The sequence below is a fragment of the Balaenoptera ricei genome, chromosome 10 (assembly GCF_028023285.1).
Source record: "Balaenoptera ricei isolate mBalRic1 chromosome 10, mBalRic1.hap2, whole genome shotgun sequence".
NCBI lineage: Eukaryota > Metazoa > Chordata > Mammalia > Artiodactyla > Balaenopteridae > Balaenoptera > Balaenoptera ricei.
This window is the reverse complement of record NC_082648.1, coordinates 32,869,307-32,897,278: the sequence shown is the minus strand read 5'-3', so window position 1 is coordinate 32,897,278 and position 27,972 is coordinate 32,869,307. Positions and strand designations below refer to the sequence as shown.

At 37.5% G+C, this 27,972-nt stretch overlaps 1 protein-coding gene and 1 pseudogene across 1 annotated transcript in view; one reads left to right on the top strand and one right to left on the bottom strand.

Annotated features, from left to right (window-relative positions):
- The window catches only part of LOC132372785 (small ribosomal subunit protein eS1-like), a 56,251-nt pseudogene extending 42,154 nt beyond the window's left edge, over window positions 1–14,097 (bottom strand).
- The window catches only part of SLC2A13 (solute carrier family 2 member 13), a 446,857-nt gene that overhangs the window by 186,242 nt on the left and 232,643 nt on the right, over window positions 1–27,972 (top strand). The window contains exon 4 of the mRNA XM_059935646.1: window positions 27,629–27,737. Coding sequence (XP_059791629.1) covers window positions 27,629–27,737 — 109 coding nt within the window. The remainder of the gene's footprint in view (window positions 1–27,628; window positions 27,738–27,972) is intronic.

Sequence of the window (27,972 nt, the reverse complement as noted above, 5' to 3'; positions counted from 1 at the left end):
AACTTCCTTTTCAATATTGATTTGCCTTAGGTATTGATCGCATGAGGAGGGGGTGTTTAGTTGATCACTTTAGGCCATAAAATGTTTTGTGGAAAAGAAAGTTAAAGTGATTATTGTGGTACTGTATTGTTCTTAGCATATCCTTCTGGAATAAATGAAGCTGTGTTTATGCCAGTTAACTGGTCTTACTGTTATTTAAGTTATTAGATTTGGGAAATATAATGATTATATTTCTCATTTGTATGGAACATTTTACTGGTGATTGTTTTCTTCTGAAATTTTGTAAATAAAGACGAGAAGACTAAATGGCATATATAGTGAATTTTTCTATGGAAATCCAGGGTTTGATTCATACTTGCTCTATAGATCAACCTTTTCTCTAGGTCTGCCGAAGTGACTGGTATCCTTTACTAACTCAAAGCAAGCTCAGCAGCCACGCAGAGCTTTGGCGGAAAGACCTTAATTGCTGAGATGCCATGAATAAAAGCATCCCTAAGAAGAGAGATTTGTTTTATTTATATACTATGATACAGGATGTTTCTTGAATGACACTGTGAGCAAAATACATTCTAGAATCCATCATCGACCTTGTGGCCTTCAGGATCCTGTGTACCAACTCTCTTGCATTTAGGGACCAAACACATTTATGGAGCTCCATTGTAGGATCTGTCTGTTGTGTTCATGGTGTGGTAAAGACATTTTAAATCTCACGTGTCCTAGCATACCTGAACAAATGGAAGATAAGGTTATTGCTTTGTTCCTTTTTCAGCAGCATTTACATTCTGACATAAGTTTTATTTATTTTAGGAGTTAAACCTATAAGTGAAAGATGAGAGTACTGGAAAATCCATATTTTTAATCAACTCTTCTTTTCCATGAACCCAAAACTCTATTTAAAGATCATTCTATTTTGGAGAACTTAGCACTAAGTTCTTTTTACAGAATATCTTTATTTCTTTTTTTGATATTTTCTTCCAGTTTTATTGAGATATAATTGACATATAGCACTGTGTAAGTTCAAGGTGTACAGCACAATGATTTGATTTACATACATCATGAAATAACTACAATAGGTCTAGTGAATATCCATCATCTCATATAGATACAGAGTTAAATAGAAAAAAATTTCCTTGTGATGAGAACTCTTAGGATTTACTCTCTTAACAACTTTCATATATAACACACAGCAGAGTTAATTATATTTATCACGTTGTACAGTACATCCCTAGTACTTACGTATCTTATAACTAGAACTTTATACCTTTTGACTGCCTTCATCTAATCCTCCCCCCCAACCCCCTGCCTCTGGTAACCACAAATCTAATCTCTTTTTCTATGAGTTTGTTGTTTGTTTGTTTTTGAAAGTTTAATTGACCTACAACACTATGTTAATTCCTATTACACAGCATAGTGATTCACTATTTCTGTACATTTCAAAATGATCACCAGCATAACTCTAGTTACAGATGTCATCGTACAAAAATATTACATAATTACTGACTGTATTCCTCATCCTGTACATTTCATCCTCTTGAGTCATGTGTTTTGTAACTGGAAGTTTATACCTCCAGGTCTTCCTTACCTATTCCTTTCTTACTCCCAGCTCCCTCCCCCTGGCAAACACCTGTTTATTCCTTATATCTATAACTCTGTTTCTGTTTTGTTATGTTTGTTCATTTCTTTTGTTTTTGTAGATATAACATGTAAGCAAAATCATACAGTTTTGTCTTTCTCTGTCTGTATTTCACTTAGCATAATACCCTCTAGGTCCATCCATATTGTCACAAATGGCAAGATTTCTTTCTTTTTTTTTGATGGCTGAGTAGGCTGAGTAATATTCCATATATACATATATATACCACATCTTCTTTATTCATTCATCTGTCAATGGGCATGTAGGTTGCTTCCACACTTTGGCTATTGGAAATAATACTGGAATGAACAAGGGATGCATATATCTTCTCTAATTATTATTTGTTTTATTTGGATAAATACCCAGAAGTGGAATTGCTGGATCACATGGTACTTCTATTTTTAATTTCCTAGGAATCTCCATACTGTATTCCATAGTGGCTGCAACAGTTTACATTCCCACCAACAGTGCACAAGGGTTCCTTTTATCCACATCCTTACCAATACTTGTTATTTTTTGTCTTTTTGATAATTGCCATTCTGACATGTATGAGGTGATATCTCATTGTGGTTTTGATTTGCATTTCCCTACTGGTTAGTGATGTTGATCATCTTTTCATGTGTCTTGTGCCCATCTGTATATCCTTTTGGAAAAATGTCTGTTCAGATCCTCTGCCCATATTTTAATTGGGTTGTTTGTTTTTTTGATGTTGAGTTGCATGAGTTCTTTGTATGTTTGGATATTAACCCCTTATCAGATATATCATTTGCATATATCTTCTCCCAGTCAACAGGTGGCCTTTTCATTTTGTTGATAGTTTCCTTAGCTGTGAAAAAGCTTTTTAGTTGGATGTGGTCCCATTTGTTTCCCTTACCTGAGGAGACATATCCAAAAAAAATATTAATAAGACCTATGGCAAAAAGCTTACTTGCCTATGTTTTCTTCTAGTAGTAGTTTTATGGTTTCAGGTCTTACAGTTAAGTCTTTAAGGCACTTTTAATTTATTTTTGTGCATGGTGTGGAAGAGTAGTCCAGTTTGATTCTTTTACATGTAGCTGTCTAGTTTTCCCAACACCATTTACTGAAGAGGGTGTCTTTTCCCCACTGCATATTCTTGCTTCCTTTGTCATACATTCATTGCCCATATAGGTGTGGATTCATTTCTAGTCTCTCTATTCTACTCAGTTGATCTATGGGTCTGTATTTGTGCCAGTACCAGACTTTTCTGATGACTGTAGCTTTGTAATAGAGTTTGAAATCAGGGAGCATGATATCTCCAGCTTTGTTCTTTATCAAGACTCTTTGGGCTATTTGGGGTCTTTTGTGTTTCCATATAATTTTAGATTTATTTGTTCTAGTTCTATAAAGAATGCTATTGGTGTTTTGATAGGGATTGCATTGAATCTGTAGATTACCTTGGGTAGTGTGGTCATTTTAACAATATTAATTCTTCCAAACTGGACACAGTATCTCATTCCATCTGTTTGTGTAGTCTTCAATTTATTTCATTAATGTCTTATAGTTTTCTGAGTACAGTTCTTTTACCTCCTTAGTTAGATTTATGCCAGGTATTTTATTCTTTTTGATGTGATTGTGAATAAGGTTGTTTTCTTAATTTCTCTTTCTGATAGTTTGCTCTTAGTGTATAGAAATGCAACAGATTTCTGTATATTAATTTAGTATCCTGCAACTTTACCAAATTTATTGATGAGCTCTAGTACTTTTTTGGTGGTGTTCAGGATTTTCTATGTATACTATCAGGTCATCTACAAACACTGACGGTTTTACTTTTCTTTCCAATTTGGATTCCTTTTATTTCTTTTTCTTGTCTTAATGCTGTGGCTAGGACTTCCAATAATATGTTGAATAAAAGTAGTGAAAGTAGGCATCCTTGTCTTGTTCCTGATATTAGAGGAAATGGTTTCAGTTTTTCACCATTGAGTATGATGTTAACTGTGGGCTTGTCATGTATGGCCTTTATATGTTGAGATATATTCCCTGTAAATCCACTTTGTTGAGGGTTTTTATCATAAATGTTGTTGGATTTTGTCAAAACTTTTTCTGCATCTATTGAGATGATCATAAGATTTATATTCTTCAATTTGTTATTGTGGTGTATCACATTGATTGATTTATGAATATTGAACCCTCCTTGCATGCCTGGGATAAATAACACTTGATCATGCTGTATGATCCTCTTAATATATTGTTGAATTTGGTTTGCTAATACTTTGTTGAGGATTTTTGCATCTGTGTTCATCAGTGATATTGGTATGTAATTTTCTTTTTGTTGTAATACCTTTGTCTGGTTTTGGTATCAGGGTGACACTGGCTTCTTAGAATGAGTTCAGAAGTGGTTCCTTCCTCTGCAGTTTTTTGGAGTAGTTTGAGAAGGATAGGTGTTAACTCTTCTCTAAATATTTGGTAAAATTCACCTGTGAAGCCATCTGATTCTGGATTTTTGTTTGTTGGGAATTTCTTTATTACTGATTCAGTTTCATTACTGATAATTGGTCTGTTCATATTTTCTTTTTCTTCCTTGGTTAAGTCTTGGGAGATTATACATTTCTAGGAATTTGTCCATTTTATTGGCATAAAAATGTTCATAGAAATCTCTTATGATCCTTTGCATTTCTGTGGTGTCAATTGTAACTTTCCTTTTTTCATTTCTGATTTTCCTGATTTGGGCCTTTTCACTTTTTTTTCTTGATGAGTCTGTCTAAATGTTTATCAATTTTGTTTATCTTTTCATAGAACCAGCTCTGTTTCATTGATCTTTGCTATTGTTTTTCATGGTCTCTATTTCATTTATTTCTGCTCTGAACTTTATCATTTTTTTCCTACTACTACCTTTGGATTTTGTTTGTTCTTTATGTAGTTCCTTTAGGTGTTAAGCTTATATCATTTATTTAAGATTTTTCTTTTTTCCTGAGGTAAGCTTGTATAGCTCTAATCTTCTCTCTTAGAACTGCTTTTGCTGCATCCCATAAATTGTGGATCTTTGTGTTTTCGTTTTCATTTGCCTTACATTACTTTCTGATTCTTCTTTGATTTCTTCAGTAATCCATTGTTTGTTTAATAGCATATTGTTTAGCCTCCACGTGTTTGTGTTTCTTTGCATTTTTTTCTTGTAGTTGATTTTTCCTTCTAGTCTAATATCACTGTGTTAAGAAAAGATGCTTGGTATGATTTCAGTTATTTTAATTTACTGAGACTTGATTATTACCTTTCAAGTGTTATATCCTGCTGGAAAATGTTTCATTTGCCTTTGAAAAGAATGTGTAACTTGCTGTTTTGGATGGAATGTTACACACACACACATACACACACACACACACATAAATCCATCTGGTGTAATGTGTCATGTAAGGCCAGTCATTCATTATTGATTTTCTGTCTGGACGATCTGTTCATTGATGTAAGTGAGGTGTTAATGTTCCCTACTATTATTGTGTTACTGTCAGTTTCTTCCATTATGACTGTCAATATTTGCTTTCTGTGTTTAGGTGCTTCTATGTTGGATGAATATATATTTGCAATTGTTATGTCCTATTCTTGGATTGATCCCTTGATCATATTGTAATGTCCTTCTTTGCCTCTTGTTACAGTCTTTGTTTTAAAGTCTATTTTGTCTGATACAAGTATTGATAACCTGGCTTTCTTTTCATTTGCATTTGCATGTAATACCTTTTTCTATCTCCGAACTTTCAGTCTGTGTTGATCTTTAGATCTGAAATCAGTTTCTGTATATAGCAATCTCTCTCTCTCTCTCTCTCTGTATATATATATATAAAGTTGCTGATCTATTAAGTTCAAATGCATGTGTATAATATATATAAATATATATATTTTATATAATATATAATTAATTGTATACATATAATTAATTATATATAATTATATATAATATAATTATATATATAATTATATATTAATAAAAATGCAGGGTTCTTAAAATGCATTTAAATTTAATAGATCAGCAACATTTTATATATATATAAATATAATATAAATAATGTTTATAAATATATAAATATATACATTTATATAATTTATATAAATATATATTATATATAATATGTATATATAACTACTTATTGCAGATACAGATGATTTTACTACTTTTGTCTTTTAACTTTCCTACTAGGTTATATGTGCTTGATTTACCAACTTAACTGTGTATTGCCTTTACCAGAGAGAATTTTCTTTTTGTAATATTCCAGGTTCTAGTTGTGGCCTTTTTCACTTAGAGTAGTCCCTTTAATATCGGTTGTAAAACTGGTTTTGTGGTGCTGAACTCTTTCAGCTGTTGCTTCTCTATAAAACTTTTATCTCTCCATAAAATCTGAATGAAAACCTTGCCAGGTGAAGTATTCTTGGTTTTAAGTTTTCCCTTTCATCCCTTTAAATATATCATGCCACTCCCTTCTGGCCTGCAGTGTTTCTCCTGAAAAGTCATCTAATAGCCTTAAGGGGGTTCTGTTATATATAACCTGTGGCTCTTCCCATGCTGCTTTTATTTTTTATTTTATTTTATTTTATTTTTTGGCATGTAATAAATTTTTTTTAACATCTTTATTGGAGTATAATTGCTTTACAATGTTGTGTTAGTTTCTGCTGTATAACAAAGTGAATCAGCTATATGTATACATATATCCCCATATCCCCTCACTCTTGTGCCTCCCTCCCATCCTCCCTATCCCACCCCTCTAGGTGGTCACAAAGCACTGAGCTGATCTCCCTGTGCTATGCAGCTGCTTCCCACTATCTATCTATTCTATACTTGGTTGTGTATGTATGTCAATGCTACTGTCTCACTTTGTCCCACCTTACCCTTCCCCCTCCCACGTCCTCAAGTCCATTCTCTACGTCTGCATCTTTATTACTGTCCTGCCCCTAGGTTCATCAGGACCAATTTTTTTTTTTTTTTTTTTTAGATTCCATATATATGTGTTAGTATATGGTATTTGTTTTTCTATTTCTGACTTACTTCACTCTGTATGACAGACTCTAGGTACATCCACCTCACTACAAATAACTCAATTTTGTTTCATTTTATGGCTGAGTAATATTCCATTGTATATATGTGGCACATCTTTATCCATTCATCTGTCGATGGACACCTAGGTTGCTTCCATGTCCTGACTATTGTAAATAGTCCTGCAATGAACATTGTGGTACATGACTCTTTTTGAATTATGGTTTTCTCAGGGTATATGCCCAGTAGTGGGTTTGCTGGGTCATGTGGTTGTTCTACTTTTAGTTTTTGAAGGAACCTCCGTACTGTTCTCCATAGTGGCTGTATCAATTTACATTCCCACCAACAGTGCAAAAGGGTTCTCTTTTCTCCACACCCTCTCCAGAATTTATTGCTTGTAGATTTGTTGATGATGACCATTCTGACCGGAGTGAGGTGATACCTCATTGTGGTTCTGATTTGCATTTCTCTAATGATTAGTAATGTTGAGCATATGTGTTTGTTGGCAATCTGTATGTCTTCTGTGGAGAAATGTCTATTTAGGTCTTCCACCCATTTTTGGAATGGGTTGTTTCTTTTTTTTTTTTGATATTGAGCTTCATGAGCTGCCTGTATATTTTGGAGATTAATCCTTTGTCAGTTATGTCATTTGCAAATATTTTCTCCCATTCTGAGGGTTGTCTTTTCATCTTGTTTATGTTTCCCTTTGCTGTGCAAAAGGTTTTAAGTTTCATTAGGTCCCATTTGTTTATTTTTCCTTTTATTTCCATTTCTCTAGGAGATGGGTCAAAAAGGATCTTGCTGTGGTGTATGTCATAGAGTGTTCTGCTTGTGTTTTCCTCTAAGAGTTGTCTAGTGTCTGGCCTTACATTTAGGTCTTTAATCCATTTTGAGTTTATTTTTGTGTATGGTGTTAGGGAGTGTTCTAATTTCATTCTTTTACATGTAGTTGTCCAGTTTTCCCAGCACCACTTATTGAAGAGGCTGTCTTTTCTCCATTGTATATTCTTGCCTCCTTTGTCAAAGATAAGATGACCCTATGTGTGGGTTTATCTCGGGGCTTTCTATCCTTTTCCATTGATCTTTATTTCTGTTTTTGTACCAGTACCATACTGTCTTGATTACTGTAGCTTTGTAGTATAGTCTGAAGTCAGGGAGCCTGATTCCTCCAGCTCCGTTTTTCTTTCTCAAGACTGCTTTGGCTATTCAGGGTCTTTTGTATTTCCATACAAATTATAAAATTTTTTGTTCTGGTTCTGTGAAAAATGCCATTGATGGTTGATAGGGATTGCATTGAATTGGTAGATTGCTTTGCGTAGTATAGTCATTTTCACAATGTTGCTTCTTCTAACCAAGAACATGCTATAGCTCTCCATCTGTTTGTATCATCTTTAATTTCTTTCATCAGTGTCTTACAGTTTTTTGCATACAGGTCTTTGGTCTCCTTAGGTAGGTTTATTCCTAGGTATTTTATTCTTTTTGTTGCAATGATAAATGGGAGTGTTTCCTTAATCTTTCTTTCAGATTTTTTGTCAGTATATAGGATAGCAAGAGATTTCTGTGCATCAATTTTGTATCCCACTACTTTACCAAATTCATTCATTAGCTCCAGTAATTTTCTGGTAGCATCTTTAAGATTCTCTATGTATAGTATCATGTCATCTGCAAACATTCACAGTTTTACTTCTTCTTTTACAGTTTGGATTCGTTTTATTTCATTTTCTTCCTGATTACCGTGGCTAACACTTCCCAAACTATGTTGAATAATAGTGGTGAGAGTGCACAACCTTGTCTTCTTCCTGATCTTAGAGGAAATGGTTTCAGTTTTTCACCATTGAAAATGATTTTGGCTGTGGGTTTGTCATATATGGCCTTTATCATGTTGAGGTAGGTTCCCTCTATGCCCATTTCTGGAGAGTTTTTATCATAAATGTGTGTTGAATTTTGTCGAAAAATTTTTCTGCATCTATTGAGATTATAATATGGTTTTTCTCCTTCAATATGTTAATATGGTGAATCACATTGATTGGTTTGCGTATACTGAAGAATCTTTGCATTCCAAGGATAAACCCCACTTGATCATGGTGTATGATCCTTTTAATGTGCTGTTGGATTCTGTTTGGTAGTATTTTGTTGAGGATTTTTTCATGTATGTTCATCAGTGATGTTGGTCTGTAGTTTTCTTTTTTTGTGACATCATTGTCTGGTTTTGGTATCAGGGTGATGGTGGCCTCATAGAATGAGTTTGGGAGTGTTTCTCCCTCCATTATATTTTGGAAGAGTTTGAGAAGGATAGGTGTTAGCTCTTCTCTAAATGTTTGATAGAATTCACCTGTGAAGGCATCTTGTCCTGGGCTTTTGTTTGTTGGAAGATTTTTAATCACAGTTTCAATTTCAGTGCTTGTGATTGGGCTGTTCATATTTTCTGTTTCTTCCTGGTTTAGTCTCTGAAGTTTGTGCTTTTCTAAGAATTTGTCCATTTCTTCCAGGTTGTCCATTTTATTGGCATATAGTTGCTTGTAGTAATCCCTTGTGATTCTTTGTATTTCTTCAGGGTCAGCTGTTCCTTCTCCTTTTTCCTTTCTAATTCTGTTGATGTGCGTCTTCTCCCTGTTTTTCTTAATGAGTCTGGCTAGTGGTTTATCAATTTTGTTTATTTTGTCAAAGATCCAGCTTTTAGTTTTATTGATCTTTGCTGTTGTTTCCTTGATTTCTTTTTCGTTTATTTCTGATCTGATCTTTATGGTTTCTTTCCTTCTGCTAACTTTGGGTTTTCTTTGTTATTTTTCTCTAATTGCTTTAGGTGTAAGGTTAGGTTGTTTGAGATGTTTCTTGTTTATTGAGGTAGGATTGTATTGCTATAAACTTCCCTGTTAGAATTCCTTTTGCTGCACCCCATAGGTTTTGAGTGGTCATGTTTTCATTGTCATTTTTTTCTAGGTATTTTTTGATTTCCTCTTTGATTTCTTCAGTGATCTCTTGGTCATTTAGTAGTGTATTGTTTAGCCTCCATGTGTTTGTATTTTTTACAGTTTTTTTCCTTTAATTGATATCTAGTCTCATAGCATTGTGGTCGGAAAAGATACTTGGTATGATTTCAATTTTATTAAATTTGTCAAGGCTTGATTTGTGACCCAAGATATGATCTATCCTGGAGAATGTTCCATGAGCAGTTGAGAAGAAAGTGTATTCTGTTGTTTTTGGATGGAATGTGCAATAAATATCAGTTAAGTCCATCTGGTTTAATGTGTCATTTAAAGCTTGTGTTTCTCTGTTAATTTCATTTTGGATGATCTGTCCATCAGTGAAAGTGGGCTGTTAAAGTCCTCAACTATGATTGTGTTACTGTCGATTTCCCCTTTTATGGCTGTTAGCATTTGCCTTATGTATTGAGGTGCTCCTATGTTGGGTGCATAAATATTTACAATTGTTATAACTTCTTGGATTGATCCCTTGATCATTATGTAACGTCCTTCTTTGTGTCTTGTAATAGTCTTTATTGTAAAGTCTATTTTGTCTGATATGAGAATTGCTACTCCAGCTTTCTTTTGATTTCCATTTGCATGGAATATCTTTTTCCATCCCGTCACTTTCAGTCTGTATGTGTCCCTAGGTCTTAAGTGGGTCTCTTGTAGACAGCATATATATGAGTCTTATTTTTGTATCCGTTCAGCCAGTCTATGTCTTTGGTTGGAGCATGTAATCCATTTACATTTAAGGTAATTATCGATATGTATGTTCCTATTACCATTTTTTCTTAATTGTTTTGGATTTGTTATTGTAAGTGTTTTCCTTCTCTGATGTTTCCTGGCTAGAGAAGTTCCTTTAGCATTTGTTGTAAAGCTGATTTGGTGGTGCTGAATTCTCTTAACTTTTGCTTGTCTGTAAAGGTTTTAATTTCTCTGTCGAATCTGCATGAGTTCCTTCCTGGGTAGAGTAATCTTGTTGTAAGTTTTTCGCTTTCATCATTTTAAATATGTCCTTCCACTCCCTTCTAGTTTGCAGTTTTTCTGCTGAAGGATCAGCTGTTAACCTTTTGGGGATTCCATTGTATGTTATTTGTTGCTTTTCCCTTTCTGCTTTTAATATTTTTTCTTTGTATTTAATTTTTGATAGTTGGATTAATATGTGTGTTGGTGTGTTTATCCTTGGATTTATTCTGTATGGGACTCTGCGTTTCCTGGACTTGATTGACTATTTTCCTTTCCGCTTTAGGGAAGTTTTCAACTATAATCTCTTCATATATTTTGTCAGACGTTTTATTTTCCTCTTCTTATTCTGCGACCCCTATTATTCGAATGTTGGTGCGTTCAGTGTTGTCCCAGAGGTCTCTGAGACTGTCCCCAATTCTTTCCATTCTTTTTTTCTTTATTCTGCTCTGTGGCAGTTATTTCCACTATTTTATATTCCAGGTCACTTATCCACTCTTCTCCCTCAGTTATTTTGATGTTGATTCCTTCTAGAGAATTTTAATTTCATTTATTGTGTTGTTCATCATTGTTTGTTTGCTCTTTTGTTTTTCTGTGTCCTTGTTAAACGTTTCTTGTATTTTCTCCATCCTATTACCAAGATCTTGGATCATCTTTACTATCATTACTCTGAATTCTTTTTCAGGTAGACTACCTATTTCCTCTTCATTTGTTTTGTCTGTAGGTTTTTACCTTGCTCCTTCATGTGCTGCATATTTCTGTGTCTTCTCAGTCTGTTTAACTTACTGTGTTTGGGGTCTCCTTTTCGCTGGCTCCAGGTTTGTAATTTCCGTTGTTTTTGTTGTCTGCCCACAATGGGTGAGATTGGTTCAGTGGCTTGTGTTGGCTTCCTAGTGGAAGCGACTGTTGCCTGTGTTCTAGTGGGTGGGGTGAATCTTGTTCTTCTGGTAGGGAGGGCCACGTCTGGTAGTGTGTTTTGGGGTATATGTTAACTTAGTATGACTTTAGGCAGCCTCTCTGCTAATGGTTGGGGTTGTGTTCCTGTCTTGCTAGTTGTTTGGCATGGGACGTCCAGCAGTGGAGCTTGCTGGCCGTTGGGTGGAGCTGGGTCTTAGTGTTGAGACGGAGATCTCTGGGAGATCTCTTGCTGATTGATAATACGTGGGACCGGGAGGCCTCTGGTGGTCCAATGTCCTGGACCTGGCTCTCCCACCTTGAAGGCTCAGGCCACACACCTGGCCAGAGCACTAAGACCCTGTCAGCCACACGTCTCAGCAGAAAAGAAAGAAAGAAAGGAAAACAAACAAACAAACAAAATAAACAGATAGAGCTCCAAACCAAATGGTAAAAGTAAAGCTAAACTAACAAAATCACACAAAGAAACATACACACACACACACACCCATAAAAAGAAAAGAAACCACAACAACAACAAAACGAACAGTCAGAACCCTAGGACAAATGGTAAAAGCAAAGCTAAACAGAGAATATCACACAAAGAAACATACCATACACACTCACAAAAAGAGAAAAAAGGAAAAAAAATTTTTTTATAAAAAAAAAGAATAAAAGAAAAAAAAATAAAAAAGAAAAGAAGAAAACCACCAAACCAATAAACAAATCCACCAATGAGAACAAGCACTAAAAGCTAATCTAAGATAAACCTAAACACCAGAAACAAATCAAATGCAGAAAGCAAACCCCGAGTCTACAGTTGCTCCCAAAGTCCACCGCCTCAATTTTGGGAGCATTTGTTGTCTATTCAGGTATTCCACAGATGCAGGGTTCATCAAGTTGATTGTAGGGATTTAATCTGCTGCTCCTGAAGCTGCACGGAGAAATTTCCCTTTCTCTTCTTTGTTCACACAGCTCCTGGGTTTCAGCTTTGGTTTTGACCTTGCCTTTGTGTGTAGGCCACCCTCAGGCATCTGTTCTCTGCCCAGAGAGGAGGGGGTTAAAACAGTGGCTAATTAGGGCTCTCTTGCTCACTCAGGCCGGAGAGAGGGAGGGGCATGGTAGTCATAATTGTAATGCAGGCTAGGCTGCAGTGGCAGAGGCCAGTGTGACATTGCAACAGCCTGATGCACGCTGTGTGTTCTCCTGGGGAAGTTGGTTGTCCCTGGATCTTGGGACCCTGGCAGTGGCGGGCTGCACAGGTTCACCGAGGGGTGTGGTATGGGTAGTGAACTGTGTTTGCACACAGGATTCTTGGTGGCAGCCGTGACAGCATTATTATTTCATGCCTGTCTCTGGGGTCCGAGCTGATAGCCATGGTTCACATCCATCTCTGGAGCTTGTTTAGGCCATGCTCTGCCTTCTGTGGGCAGACGGGGAAGGAATCCCCTCCTCTTGTGCACCTCAAAACAATGGTCTCTTACCTCTGAGGCAAGTGCAGACTTTTTCCCAGACTCTATCCCGGCTAGCTGTGGTTCACTAGCCCCCTTCAGGCTGTGTTCACACAGCCAACCCCAGTCCTCTCCCTGGGATCTGACCTCTGAAGCCCCAGGACTCAGCTCCCAGCCCCCACCCACCCCGGCGGGGAGCAGACAAGCCTCTCAGGCTGGTGAGTGCTGGTCGGCACTGATCCTCTGTGCGGGAATCTCTCCGCTTTGCCCTCCGCACCCCTGTTGCTGCACTCTCCTCTGTGGCTCCGAAGCTTTCCCCCCACCCACCCCTCATCCCCGGCAGTGAAGGGGCTTCCTAGCGTGTGGAAACTTTTCCTCCTTCACAGCTCCCTCCCAGAGGTGCAGGTCCTGTCCCTGTTCTTTTGTCTCCATTTTTTCTTTTTTCTTTTTCCCTGCCCAGGTACGTGGGGAGTTTCTTGCCTTTTGGGAAGTCTGAGGTCTTCTACTATGTTCAGTAGGTGTTCTGTAGGAGTTGTTCCACATGTAGATGTATTTTGATGTATTTGTGGGGAGGAAGGTGATTTCCGCATCTTACTCCTCCACCATTTTGAAGGTCTCCTTCCCCGCCTGCCGCTGAGGACCACACTCTCCACTCACCCCTCTCAAGTCATCCTCTGCCTTCAGCAGGAGAGGACAGGGGTGGCTCCACTTTTGTTCCCTGGGGCTGGCAGGTCCGTTTGGGGCCAGGGTGTGCAGGAGATGCCGCAATGGTGGGTATCCCAGACAGGAGATGCCCACTCCCAGCAGCTCTGCCAGCAGCAGTAGCAGTGGTGGCAGTGGCGGCAGCAGCAGCAGTAGCAGCAGCAATAGAGACAGTCCCTTGCTGCTTTTAATATTCTCTCATTATCTTGGATTTTTGCCATTTAATTACAATGTGTCTTGGTGTGTTCTTCCTTGTACTGATTCTGTTTGGGACTGTATGTGCTTCCCGGACCTGGACATCTGTTTCCTTTCTCAGGTTAGTGAAGTTTTCAGCTATTATATCTTCAAATATATTCTCTGCCCCTTTCTCTCGCTTTCTTCTTCTCCCTGTAACGTGAATATTAGTACACTTGATGCTATCACTGAGGTCTCTTAAACTGTCCTCATTTTCTTTTCTTCTTTTACCTTCTTCTGTTCGTCTTCAGTGTTTTCCAGTACTCTGTCTTCCATTCGCTGATATCATCTAATCTACTGTTGATTCCTTCTGGTGTATTTTTTATTTCAGTTATTGTAGTCGTCATCAGTTTTTGGTTCTTCTTTGTATATTCTAACTCTTTTAAAAGCTTCTAACCTCTTACTCTGTTCATCCAATCTTCTCCTGAGTTCTTGGAACAGCTTTATAATCATGACCTTAAACTCTTTATTGGGTAGATTTCTTATCTTCACTTCACTTAGTATTTCTTCTGGGGCTTTATTTTGTTCCTTTGTTTGGAACATATTTGTCTGTTACCTCATTTTGCCTAAGCTCCTGTTTTTATTTCTATGTATTTAATACGTTGATTATGTTTCCCAGCCTTGGAGAAGTTACCTTTTGTAGGAGACATCCTATGTGTCCCAGCAGCTTACTCTGCTCTGGTCATTAGAACTATATGCTCTATGGGTGCCCCCGATGTGGGCTATGTGGGTCATTCTGTCATGACGAGCTTAGAACTGTGGGTGTTCTGGTAAGTGTGTCTGGCTTCTGACCTGGTTGGTTGCCAGGCCCTTCCTTGTGTGGAAGCTATTGGCTGCTAGTGAGTGGGGCCAGGTCTAGTGCTGGCCCACTGTTAAGCAGTGCTGGTATCTGGGATGGATAGTTGTGCCAGGGGTCCCAGATCTAGTGTCAGCCTGCTGATGGGTGATGCTAGCTCCTTACATAGCTGGCTGCAGAGGCCAGGGTGTCCTGAAGCTTGTGTTTGCCCAATGGTGGGGAGGGGAGGAATCTTAGGGTGGCTTACTGAGGGACCCAAGGTGTCCCAGAGTTGGTGTTGGCATGCTGGTGAGTGGGGCCAGGGTTCAAGAGTTCCCTGCTCTGGTGCCTGCCTGCTGTTTTGTGACCTGGGTACTGATAGGCTGCAGGTCCGTGGTTGTCCTGGGGCTCATGTTCACCCACTGGTGGGTGGGGTCAGAGCCCAGGGGATTCCACAGCTGGTGCCCACCCATTGATAGGTGAGACCTTGACCTGGGACTAGTGCCTGCCCGTTGTCAGGCAAGGCATATCCTGGGGTCTCTGGCTGTAGGGCCCTTGGGGTCCCAGAATTGATATGTGGCCTGCTGGTGGGTTGGGCCTGGGTCTCTGCTATCCTGGGGCTGGTGCCTGCCCACTGGTGGGTAAAGCTGGTCCTGTGTCTAGTATAGGCCCACTGATGGGCTGAACTGCATCCTGGGGTCTCTAGCTGCAGGGCTCTATGGGTCCTGGGCCTAGTTTATCACCTGGTGTGCAGGGCTGTGTCCTGGACCCTCTGGTGGACAAGGCCATGTCCCAGGACAGCTGAGGGCTCAGGGGGTCTTAAGGCAACAGGTCTGGTGGGTAGATGCTGTGTCCTTGCCTGGGTAGATGCTTGGCCTGAGGCATCCCAGTACAGGTGGTAACAGGCTGGTAGGTGGTGCCATGTCCTGGATCTAATAAGCTGAGGGAGGATTCCAAAATGGTGCTTGCCTGCAGTAGTGTCCTTGTGGTAGAAGAAGCTCCCAGAAATGGCTGCTGCCAGGGTCTGTGTCCCCAGTGTGAGCTCCAGTTGCCTCCTGCCTCTCTGGAATGCTCTCTAAGATCAGCAGGTAGGTCTGACCCAGGCACCTGTCAAATTACTGCTTCTGCCCTGGGTCCCAGAGCATGTGAGATTTTGTGTGCACCCTGTAAGAGTGGAGTCTTTTATTTCCCACAAGCCTCTGGCTCTCCAAAAATTAAAGTTTGCTGGCCTTCAAAGTGAAACACTCTGGGGGCTCATCTTCTGAGTGTAGGACTTCCTGACTGGGGAGCCCAATGTGGACCTCAGACCCCTCACTTCTTGGGGAGAACCTCTGCAATTGTAATTATCCTCCCGTTTGTGGGATGTTCACCCTGGGGTATGGGTCTTGACTATACGTCTCTGCCCCTCTTACCCATCTTGTTATGGTTTCTTCTTCATTTCTTCAGTTGTAGAGCATCTTTTTTTCTAGTCTTCCAGTCTTTCTCTTTAATAGTTACTCTGTAAATAGTTGTGATTTTGGTGTGCCCATGGGAGGAGGTAAGCTCAGGGTCTTCCTACTCCACCATCTTGGCCACACCTCAGAACATCTTTATTTCTTACTCTATATTTAATAACTATCACATATTTTTTTCACAGGTAGGAGACAATTATTTTTATTTTTATTTATCTTTTTTCTTTATAAGATGTAATTGAAAAGTAGGAAGAGAGTTGTGACAGGAGAACTGCTTTGGAATTAGAAAATATGTATATATATATCCTTATAAATTTGTTTTGGTTCTTTTTTGTTTCTCATTCCTGGATATTTTTGAAATAAATATGGTTTTCCAAGAATCATGCTGACAGAAAACACAGTCTCTTTCCTTTAAGATATTATATTTCAAGGTACCACATATGTTTGCAGCAGTCATGCTTCCAGAATCTGGTGGAACAAACGTGATTTTAGATATTCTGCCCCACTGTAAGATCATGGACCCTTTAATTCGGCCTGGTTTTTATCTTTTTGGTATATTTATTCATAGTAACTATCACATGTAAAGCTAAATATAGCAAGAAAGAACAGTATGAAATAGATGAATCATGGTTAGATTTTCATCTTTATTCTCAATAGTACTTATTTGTTGAATGCTTGAATCTAAAAAAAAAATCATGTTAATCGAATATGTCCAAATATACATATAGAATTCAAATATCCATATAAATACATACTTTTTTAACCAAGCAAATGATTAATGTTTAGAAACATAGTTCATATATCTTAAAATGTTTAACTGATAGTAATGTAGAAATACTTAGATTCTAGGCAGGCTACATGTGATCTAAAATGAAGTCAGGGGAATAAGATCATTCTAATTTATCTGTATTTGTATGAATAGTTTGGCAGTATATATAAATGAATTTGATAGAACTGCCATTTATTACAAGTGCCTGAAGTATAATTCCTATTGATTTATCACCTTGTGTTTATCAATCATCTGTGTAGGAGTGTTCTGTTAATTATAAAAGATATAGAAATTATAACTATAAAATTAATCTATTTTTATGTTAATGAAGCTTTTTGAATTATTTTATGGGACCTTAAGAATGAAATCTCTTTGTTTACATAGAAGGAAACCCTATGTAATTTATTGACAGTTGTTTTTTATTCAAAACTTTCAAATTGTATTCAACTACGGAGAAATTCTACAGAGCTGATAGATGAAATCATAGCATCATTATTTGAGTTTTGGTGCAATATACTTCACATGTACTACCACCTTTAATTATCAAAATACAATTGTGAAGTAGATGTTATCTCATATGAGGCATGCGAGGCTCAGAAAGGGTAAGGAACCCGCCCAGGATCACACAGCTTCTACATAGCTGAGCTGGATTTGAATCTGGGTTTTCCTGTTTTGGAGACTCTTACTCTTTATACTGTTCAACACTGCTTATGGTTGTATAGCCTTTAGCAGATGCAAGTCATACACTGTCTTATATCTTAGTGTTTAATATCTATTGAAAAGTTAGGTGAGAAACTTTATATCACTAAGAATGACAACTTGTTATGAAAATACTCTCAGAATACCATCAGGTTAAAAGTATGTGTCCTTTCATTTAAAAATTGCTTTGCGAAAGACAGTATTAATGTTAAGAATATAATGGTTTAAGGACTACTCATTTATTTATTTACTAAGAATTACTCATTTCTTTAAAAAAAAGATACTTCACTTTGCTCAAGAAAGGTTTTCTAAAGTAGTAATTCTTAACATTCTTCCCCTCAGCAACACACCACACTCCCATGGCTGTTATGAAGTTCAGAGATCTCTTGTTTGAGAATTGCTTGGCTAGGGGATATATTTTATGATGGCTTTTGTTTATGTAGATACCTTTGATGAAGGAAATATTTTTAGAATTTAAAAAGAATTCTTGGTAGTAACAAGAGTAGGTTTTTGAAAAACAGTATTTTAGTAACATTAAGCCCTATCACAGAAAACAGTCTTTACTTTAGCAACCTGGAATAATAATGACTAGATTACTGAGTCAGTGCATACTGTACCATGATCAGCTCACAAACAGGCAGCTATAGACAATCAGCCCAACACAACATCTTGGCAAATTGATTCTTTAGAAGGATTTCAGAATGTATTGGTATAAATGCCAGACTGTGAAGGAATGATTGAACCACATGGGGTTGAATTTATCAATAGCAGCAGTCCATTCTTCCGAACAGAACATGTGCCAAGCACCAGCTTGTAATCACAAACATCATCTGCTGCATATTGAAGAGGAAAACAGCATGGCTGTGCTCAAGATCTTAGTGGTAGTTTATAATTAATCACAACATTGTTTAGCAACTTGCAGTGTATTCAGATTGCTTCATTCTTGATCTCAGTAACCATTATTTGCTCCGGTGTTTCTTTCTCCCTTCTTCCCTTTCCTCCTTCTTTTCTTCTTCATGTTCATTAAACAGATATTTATTGAATCTCTTCTATTTGCATGACCCTAAGCTAAGTACAATGGGAAGCAAAATGATAAAACAGAGATAAAACCTGGGCCATTCACCCCACATAATCCAGTATAAAGATCGTAATCCAGTATGGAAGAGACATCAGCTACATAACCTGTAAAACAAATTAGCCATCAGTGAGAACATAAGAGAAGTATGAAACTGACACCATCATTCTGATGAGAGAATATCTTCTTTTGGGATCAGGGGCGACCTCATAGAACAGGAACATTATATGAGACAGAAATGTAAAAATATGAGGCTTCTTTGTGTAAAACAGGCTACCCAAAGATTGTTGAAGCCATGTGTGTTAGAGAAGAAGTAGTGTGAGATAAGTCTTGAAAAGCAGGAGTGTGCCTTTCATGAAGTAGACCCTGATGGGTCTGTTATCAAAAGTTTTGAACAGGTCAGTGAAGAAAGTGATCAGTGTTATGCTTTAGTAGACAGGATGGAAGCAATGTGGAGAGGCTGGATTGATTCAGTAGAGACTGGAGATGTGGAGACCATACACAAACAAGGCATTGTTGTTGAATACATAACGTGTGAGTTAGTATTAGTCAGGGTTTTCCAAAGAAATAGAACCAATAGGACATCTATGTCTATATCTATATCCGTATCTATATCTATATTTATATCTAATATGTGTGTGTGTATATATATATATATATATATATATATATCTCCTATGAGATTTATTTATTATGGGGAATGGGCTTACATGATAATGGAGGCTGAGAAGACAGTCTACTCTGCCCTTGGCAAGCTGGAGCCCCAGGAGAGCTGATGGTGAAAGTCCCAGTCAGAGGGCAGGAGAAAACCAATGTCCCAACTCTATAATAGGCAGGCTGAAAGAACAGACCTTCCCTTCCTCCTCTTTTTGTTGTATTTTAGGTCCTCATGGATTGTATGAGGCCCATCCACATTGGGGAGGGCAGTCTGCTTTACTCAGTCTACCGATTCAAATGTTAATCTTATCCAGATACCCTTATAGACACATCCAGAAGTAATGTTTAATCAAATATCTGGGCACCCTGTAACCCAGTAAAGCTGACACACAAATTAACCATTACACACAGTGTATGCCTGGAAGTTTACTATCTCTAATCTTCATAATGACAAGTACTACTACTATGTCCACTTAACCAAGGAGGAGATAGAGGCTTAGCAAGATTGAATAACATGGGCAAAACCTCATGGCAGCTGAGTGGGGAAGCTGGAATTTCAATGGCGGCCTGCGCAAGTACTGTCCATTGCCATGCGGTCTCACCAAGGACACAGATGAGAGCCCCCAGATGAGAACCCAGCAGGGCAATAGAGAGCTGGGGAGGGCACGGATGCAAAAGCAAGAGAAGTTTTTCTGACATTTTGTGGAAAGAAGTCAGGTATATATACATTAATTTTCATTAGAATTTGGCAACTAATTGGATATGGAAATTAGGAAGAGGGAATGAATAGCCAAATGCCACATTTTTTAATCCTGACTTAATGTGAAATTAGGTACCATAGGGTTTGGGGTGAGACATGATGACTTCTCTTTTATATGACCTTGAGCTGGCACACCCTTTCTGGGTTCTTCCCTATTCCTCAGTCTGATAATACTTTACATGTACCTCTGTTAGAGCCCTTAGATTTTTATGGTGCAACTCGTTTTGTTTCTGTGCGTGATTCCCTCCCCACTCTGATATTATGAGCTCTTGCAGGGCAGGACCTCTTCATGTTTCTGTACCTAGCAAAGAGTAGGCTGATGGTCGGTGCTTCAAGTATGCTAAGTGAGCTAGGGAATACTTGGTCTGAAAGGCTGCAGAGAACAATGGAAGTCCAAGGAGGAGTGTTTGAAATGGATGTGGTTGAGAATGTAATTGAGAGCCATCTCGAGATGAATGGCACTCCTCAGGTAGCATGGAGGGCCTGACTCACAGAAACCCTTAATTTGCCATGAAACCAGGTCTATTTTCCTAATTATTTGTAAACAATGTTCAACTCCCTGGATATAGGATTGGAGAAAAGAACAGATTGAAATGAATGATTTGAGATAGATAACTCGAGAGTAAAGACTGGCGATAGTGGCAAGTGAGGCCATAAAAAAGATAAGAGAAAAAAAAGAGATGGAGGGATCGAGTCATGATGAACACAGAGAATGTGTATTCCTGTAGCTTGAAAGTGCTTTAGTTTTGTGTTTTGTTACTCATACTATTCATAATTGTTGATTTTCTTTTTATGCTAAGGAAAATCAGCTCATTTAAGTATACATATAAAATTTCTTGTCATTTATGGCATGAACAGAAGTTAGCTCAAGTCCTAGCTCTACATACTTAATAGTTTGTGACCTTTGGAAAGTTACCTGATCTCTATGTACTTCTTTCCTCAATAATATTACCTGTTCTTTCTTACTTGGTAGCACTCTAATGATGATGAAAAATGGTTCATAAGGTATGAAGAGGTATCAAAATATTAGAAAATTCATTGAGATTTGAACAGATGCCTAATACTCTTGGTGTTATGGACTGAATGTTTGTGTCTCCCCAAAATTCATATGTTGAAGCCCTAATGCCCAAAGTGACGGTGTTTGGAGATGGAGCTTTTGGGAGACAATTGGTTTAGATGAGGTCATGAGAGTGGAACCCTCTCTCATGAAGATGAAAACAGACCTCTCCCTCCCCCTCTCCCCCCCTCCCTCCCTCCTTCCCTCTCTCCCTTTCTCCCTCCCTCTCTCCCTTTCTCCCTCCCTCCCTCCTTCCCTCTCTCCCTTTCTCCCTCCCTCCCTCCTTTCCTCTCTCCCTTTCTCCCTCCCTCCCTCCTTCCTTCTCTCCCCTTCCCTCTCTCCCTCCTTCCCTTTCTCCCTCCCTCCCTCCTTCCCTCTCTCCCTTTCTCCCTCCCTCCCTCCTTCCCTCTCTCCCTTTCTCCCTCCCTCCCTCCCTCTCTCCCTTTTTCCCTCCCTCCCTCTCTCCCTTTTTCCCTCCCTCCCTCTCTCCCTTTTTCCCTCCCTCCCTCCCTCCATTATTCCTTGGCTTATGGCTACATCAATTCAGTATCTGCATTCATGGTCACACTGCCTTCTCCCATTCTGTTCTGAATCTCCCTCTGCCTCCCTCTTATAGGGATACATGTGATTGCATTTAGGGCCAACCCAAATAATCCAGGATAATCTTCCCACATCAAAAATCCTTAACTTAATCACATCTGCACAGTCTTTTTTTTTTGACATCTAAAGTAACATTAACAAGTTCCAGGGATTAGCAGGTATGTATCTTTTGAGGGGCCATTATTCAGCCTTCCATAGTCTTGCTCAAAGTTTATCAATTTTATTGATGTTTTCAAAGAACCAGATTTTGGTTTCATTAATTTTTTTCTCAATTGTCTCCTTATCTATTTAATGGATTTCCATTCTGATCTTTCTTATTTTTTTATCTTGTGCTTTTTTGAGGTTTGCTTTGTCACTCTTCTTCTGGTTTTGTAAGGTGGAAGCCAAAGTCATTGCTATAAATTTTCCTCTGTTATACTTTAGCTCCATTCCACAAATTTTCATATGATGCATTTTCATATTCTTTCAGTTCAGAATACTTTCTCATTTCCCATTCTTTCTTTGATCCATGGAAATATGTTATTCAGTTTCTGGTCTGGAGGGAATTTTCCAGTTATCTTTCAGTTTATTGATTTGTATATTAATTTTATTATGACCAAAGAACATTCTTTGTATGACTTGACTCCTTTTAAGTTAATTGAGACTGGATTTAGAGCTCAGAATATAATATAATCTATCTCAGTAAATGTTCCAAGACATTTACCATGCATTTACTCTTGGAAAGAACATTTGGTCTGTAGGGTATTGTCTAAATGTCAGGTCAAGTTTGTTGATAGTGCTGTTGATGTCTTCTGTATCTTTGCTGATTATCAGCCTACTTTTACTATTACTCAGAAAGAGGTGATGAAATATCCAAGTATAATTGTGGGTTTTTCTATTTTCCCTTGCAGTTGTGTTTTTTGTTTCATATATTTTGAAGCTTTTATTAGGTGCAGAGACATTTAGGATTGTTATATCCTCTTGCTGAATTAATCCCTTTATCATTACAAGTTGTACTTTCCTGCCTTTTTGCATGCCTCGTAATTTTATATGGTATGCCAGACATTATCAATTTTATCTTACTGTTGAACTTAGTTGTGGGATGCTATTCAGTTCCTTGGAAGCATTTGGGTCTTTCATTTAAACTGTTTAGATGGTGCCCAAGTAATGTTTAAGCCAGGACTAAATTTATACCATTACTGAGGTAAAAACCCTTCTGAATATTCTTCCTTATGCTCTAGGTTTTTCACTCTCAGTCCTGTGTAAATTCCTGGGGTTCATTTCTTTCATCCTTTCCTGTGGCTCTTTCCCCTGACTGGGTAGTTTCCTCACACACATCCACTGATCAGTATTCAACTGAAAAATCAAGGAGCCCTGCAGATCTCCAGTGTCCTCTCCGTGAGTCTCTCCTCTCCAGCACACTGCCCTGTGAACTCTAGCCACCTGGATCCTGAGCTGCATCTTTTCAACTCAAGGAGACCACCAGCATCTGCCTGCTTTCCCCTCCCTGTGCTATAGCCTGGATACTTTTTTCCAGGCTTAGGCTGGGGCATTTGGAGGGTTCATCTCATTTGCTTCCTGAATATCAGGGGTCACTATTCTTTGTCCCATTATCATGAGAACTACTGTTTCATGCAGTTTTGCCTGACTTTTTAGTTGTTTCATGTTGGAGGTAAATCTGATAACTGTTACTCCATCTTGCCTGGAAGTGGAAGTCAAGAGCTGGACTTTTATATGAAGTGTGTTCTAGTACATTTTTAATCATACCTGGAGAAACTTTTGTAGACTCAGCTTCCTCACAGACATCCTGTCCACAGGAGTGGTTGCACTTGTTGCACTGTCCTTTTCAGCCCTGCCACCAGAGCCACCAGAGCACCTGCCACACCTGGGCAACCATTGTGAAAGTTACTTAGTATGAGGTGTCCAGAATGATGGAAAAGATGAACCCATTTGCGGTTTTTGCCTCTATTGTTTTATTATGTGTTATATTTTGAGTTCTGCATTTCCATTCTGCTTTTGTTATCTAGAGGTTTTAGTTTTTATTGTGTGGGAATTTCTGTATTTCAAAGACACAGATGTTTTGTTAAAAATAAGGTGTGAAATGGTTGTATACATAAAAATGTTTTTAATTACAAGAGTCAAAGGAAATGTAATAAGTAGAGCATGACATTTTAAATTTTCACTTATGAACATTCAACCAATTCATGTATTTGAATTTGTCTTTGCCTCAGCTTCTGTGATATAAAGATTAATGGTTTGCATTTGTTAAGTTAGTTTTACTGCCTAATAAAGCTAGGTTTATGATTTTAATAAAAGGAAATTTTTTACTTTTGTTTATGCATAATCAGATATGCAGCTGCTGTGACCAAAATTTATCTTTAAAAAAAAAATCCAGTCTTATAAAGGAACTACCATTGTTTATTTTTTACAGGAAATCCAAAAGAAAGTCCAAAACCCAGATTTTTTTTAGATGTAACCATGTTTTTTTTTTTTAAATTTTTATTGGAGTATAGTTGATTTAAAATATTGTGTTAGTTTCTGCTGTACAGCAAAGTGAATCAGTTACACATATACATACATCCACTCTTTTTTAGATTCTTTTCCCATGTAGGTCATTACAGAGTATTGAGAAGAGTTCCCTATACTATTCAGTAGGTCCTTCTTAGTTATCTATTTTATATATAATAGTGTGTATATGTCAATCCCAATCTCCCAGTATATCCCTCCCCTCCCCCACTGCTTTCCCCCTTGGTAACCATAAGTTTGTTTTCTATATCTGAGACTATATTTCTGTTTTGTAAATAAGTTCATTTGTACCATTTTCTTTTAGATTGCACATATAAGTGATATCATAAGATATTTGTGTTTCTCTGTCTGACTTACTTCACTCAGTATGACAATCTCTAGGTCCATCCATGTTGCTGCAAATGACATTATTTCATTCTGTTTTATGGCTGAGTAATATTCCATTGTATATATATACCACATCTTCTTTATCCATTCCTCTGTCAATGAACATTTAGGTTGCTTCCGTGTCCTGACTATCGTAAATAGTGCTGCAGTTAACATTGGGGTGCATGTATGTTTTCAAATTATGGTTTTCTCCAGACATATGCCCAGGAGTGGGATTGCAGGATCATATGGTAGCTCTATTTTTAGTTTTTTAAGGAACCTCCATACTGTTCTCCATAATGGTTGTACCAATTTACATTGCCACCAACAGCATAGGAGGGCTCCCTTTTCTCCACACCCTCTCCAGCATTTATTGTTCATAGATTTTTTGATGTTGGCCATTCTGACCGGCGTGAGGTGATACCTCATTGTAGTTTTGATTTGCATTTCTCTAATAATTAGTGATGTTGAGCATCTTTTCATGTGCTTTTTGGCCATCTGTATGTCTTCTTTGGAGAAATGTCTATTTAGATCTTCCACCCACTTTTTGATGAGTTGTTTGGGTTTTTTTGATATTGAACTGCATGAGCTATTTGTATATTTTGGAGATTAATCCCTTGTAAGCTGCTTCTTTTGCAAATATCTTCTCTCATTATGTGGGTTGCCTTTTCATTTTGTTTATGGTTTCCTTTGCTGTGCAAAAGCTTTTAAGTTTAATCAGGTCCCATTTGTTATTTTTGTTTTTATTTTTATTACTCTAGAAGGTGGATTAAAAAAGATCTTGCTTCAATTTATGTCAAAGAGTGTTCTGCCTATGTTTTCCTCTAAGAGTTTTATAATATCTGGCTTTACATTTAGGTCTTTAATCCATTTTGAGTTTATTTTGTGTATGGTGTTAAGGAGTGTTCTAATTTCATTCTTTTACAGGTAGCTGTCCAGTTTTCCCAGCGCCACTTATTGAAAAGACTTGTCTTTTCTCCATTGTATATTCTTGCCTCCTTTGTCATAGACTAGGTGACCATAGGTGCTTGGGTTTTTCTCTGGACTTTCTATCCTGTTCCACTGATCTGTATTTCAGTTTTTGTGCCAGTTCCATACTGTTTTGACTACTGTAGCTTTGTAGTGTAGTCTGAAGTCAGGGAGCCTGATTCCTCCAGCTCCTTTTTTCAAAGCCCAGATTTTTTAAAACTAGGAAATAAATATGTGATGTTTATGTGATAATTTATCTCTTGATATTTTGGCAAGTCAAACTTTAATCCTAATTTGTCATAATTTTCTCTTTATTTTTCTGCCCTCCAAAATCAGTATTACCTAATCTGTCTATCAAACCATGGAACAGTTTAATAGTGAAAGTAGATACAGCTATCCAAAGATTATGATAGATTTCTTGCAGAAGGCCAGTTTCTCATCTGTGGAGTTTCTTAAAAGCTGAAAAAAGGGTTGGGTGTTTCTTGTTTTGTTTTGTTTTGTTACAACATCATAGATGTCATTTTTAAATTTTTCCATGGTATATAAGGTAAATTATAATCTTTTATTTGAATATTTTGATTTATGGAAATAGATAGATATTTATCTGATGCTGTGCACATTTCTTATTTTGTGGCTCATTCATAGATATCTAAATTTGCAGATGAGTCTGCTTATCTTTCAGAGAACTGATCCAGATATATTTCAATATTGTCACAAAGTCTACCTATTTCATATAACCTTTCTGATATACTAGGTTTTAATACCACTTTACTTGCATCTAAAACATTTTGACATTTATAATACTCTCACCCTGCTTTCTAAATGGGTGTGTCCAGTCTTAGCATTTAGAGACAAAATTGTTTGCAGTAAATCAAGTCTTCACGTGATTGTAATCATACCTGTGTAGAGATGAATATCCTCACCCCAGTAATGTTCAGTTCTAATTAATCCCCTGGCTTAACATCCTGTATTAACTTTTATTGCTCAGACAATAACATGTTCTATTCCATATCCCGTTTCTGTGAACTGGAATATTAGATTTCCAAAAGATTCTGAAATGGTGAAATTTCCTCAGAATTTAATTTACCTGACTTGGTTTAGGGTTCACTAATGAAAATTGCCTCCAGGAAAAATGCTGCTAATGAAGCAATTAACATCCCAGTGATCCCAGACTATACCATAGGTCCTAGGAGTCAACTCTGGTCCCATAAGGACACTATATAGAATGCCTCTTAAGACTAAGGTGAAGGCATAACAAGCACTTCTGGGAATAGAAGGGGCACTTTAGGTAATTATGCCCAGACAACAGGCATCAATTGGTTAGTCATCTTACTTAAGGCCTCAGTGGTTCAGATCTACAGCTTTTCAGAATTGATCTAGAGTTCTGACATAGGGACCAAGGGATCTGCACCGTTTTGAAAGCCCATTTATATTTTGAAATGATCATTGAATACCTCTTAGGGAACTATTAAAAATATCTAGAAATATCATACATATATACCTATATAAAATAGACATTAAATTTCATCCTTTTTTTTACCTTTTGGGTAATTTTTATTAATAATATCCATTACAGTCATAACCAATTCTGATATCACCCCCAAATTCCTTAACTTGAATTAAATAGACTGGAATGAATTTTGTTACTTTAGCCAAATAAATTGTAATGAATTCTGTTACTTGTTTAATTGTTTTTAATGAATGCCATTCTTTCAGTTGATTAAAGCAATTTTTCCAGTGACTTTGTAAGTAGTCCCACGTTGAATGGATTTAAATAGTAATTAATTGCCCAGGAAGCAGAAGAACAAAGAGTGGTTAATACAGCTCGTAGGGATTTAAGGAAGAATAATTTGTGGCCGTTACAGTTATGTAGATCTTTCTAGTATCTATAAATTGCTTTAACTTGAATTCTCTCTTGTTGATTTTATAGTTTTAACTCAAATATGTACTGTTTTCAAAAATATATTGTGCCCAGGTTTCTGTAAAAGTACATATGTTCTATTTTTAAATGCCCAGTCATGTTGATTTCACAGAGATTTGGGGAAATTTATCCTAATGGGAATAATTACTCTGGGAGCTAAAAATAATAGACATGTCCTTCTTTTTCTTTCTTTTTTATAAAAGCCGGACCTGTGATCTGCAGAATGCTGAGTTATCCCCCAACTCGCCGAGCTTTAATTGTGGGTTGTGGCCTACAAATGTTCCAACAGCTCTCAGGCATTAACACCATCATGTATGTATTTCTTTCTGTTTTTTTACTGAAAAGATTGTGAAGGAATTATTTTATATGGAAAAAAAGTGTAGGACTCTTGGTGATTTATTTTTATTAAATGTGTAGAATTCTCCTTTTGGAAGATACTTAACTTTACAATTTTTTATATCCTGTAAAATTGTAACTAGAAGGAAGTGACATTTTGTTTGTTGTAATTATTGACTTTATTTGATTTTACACAATTTCTCTTTTATGC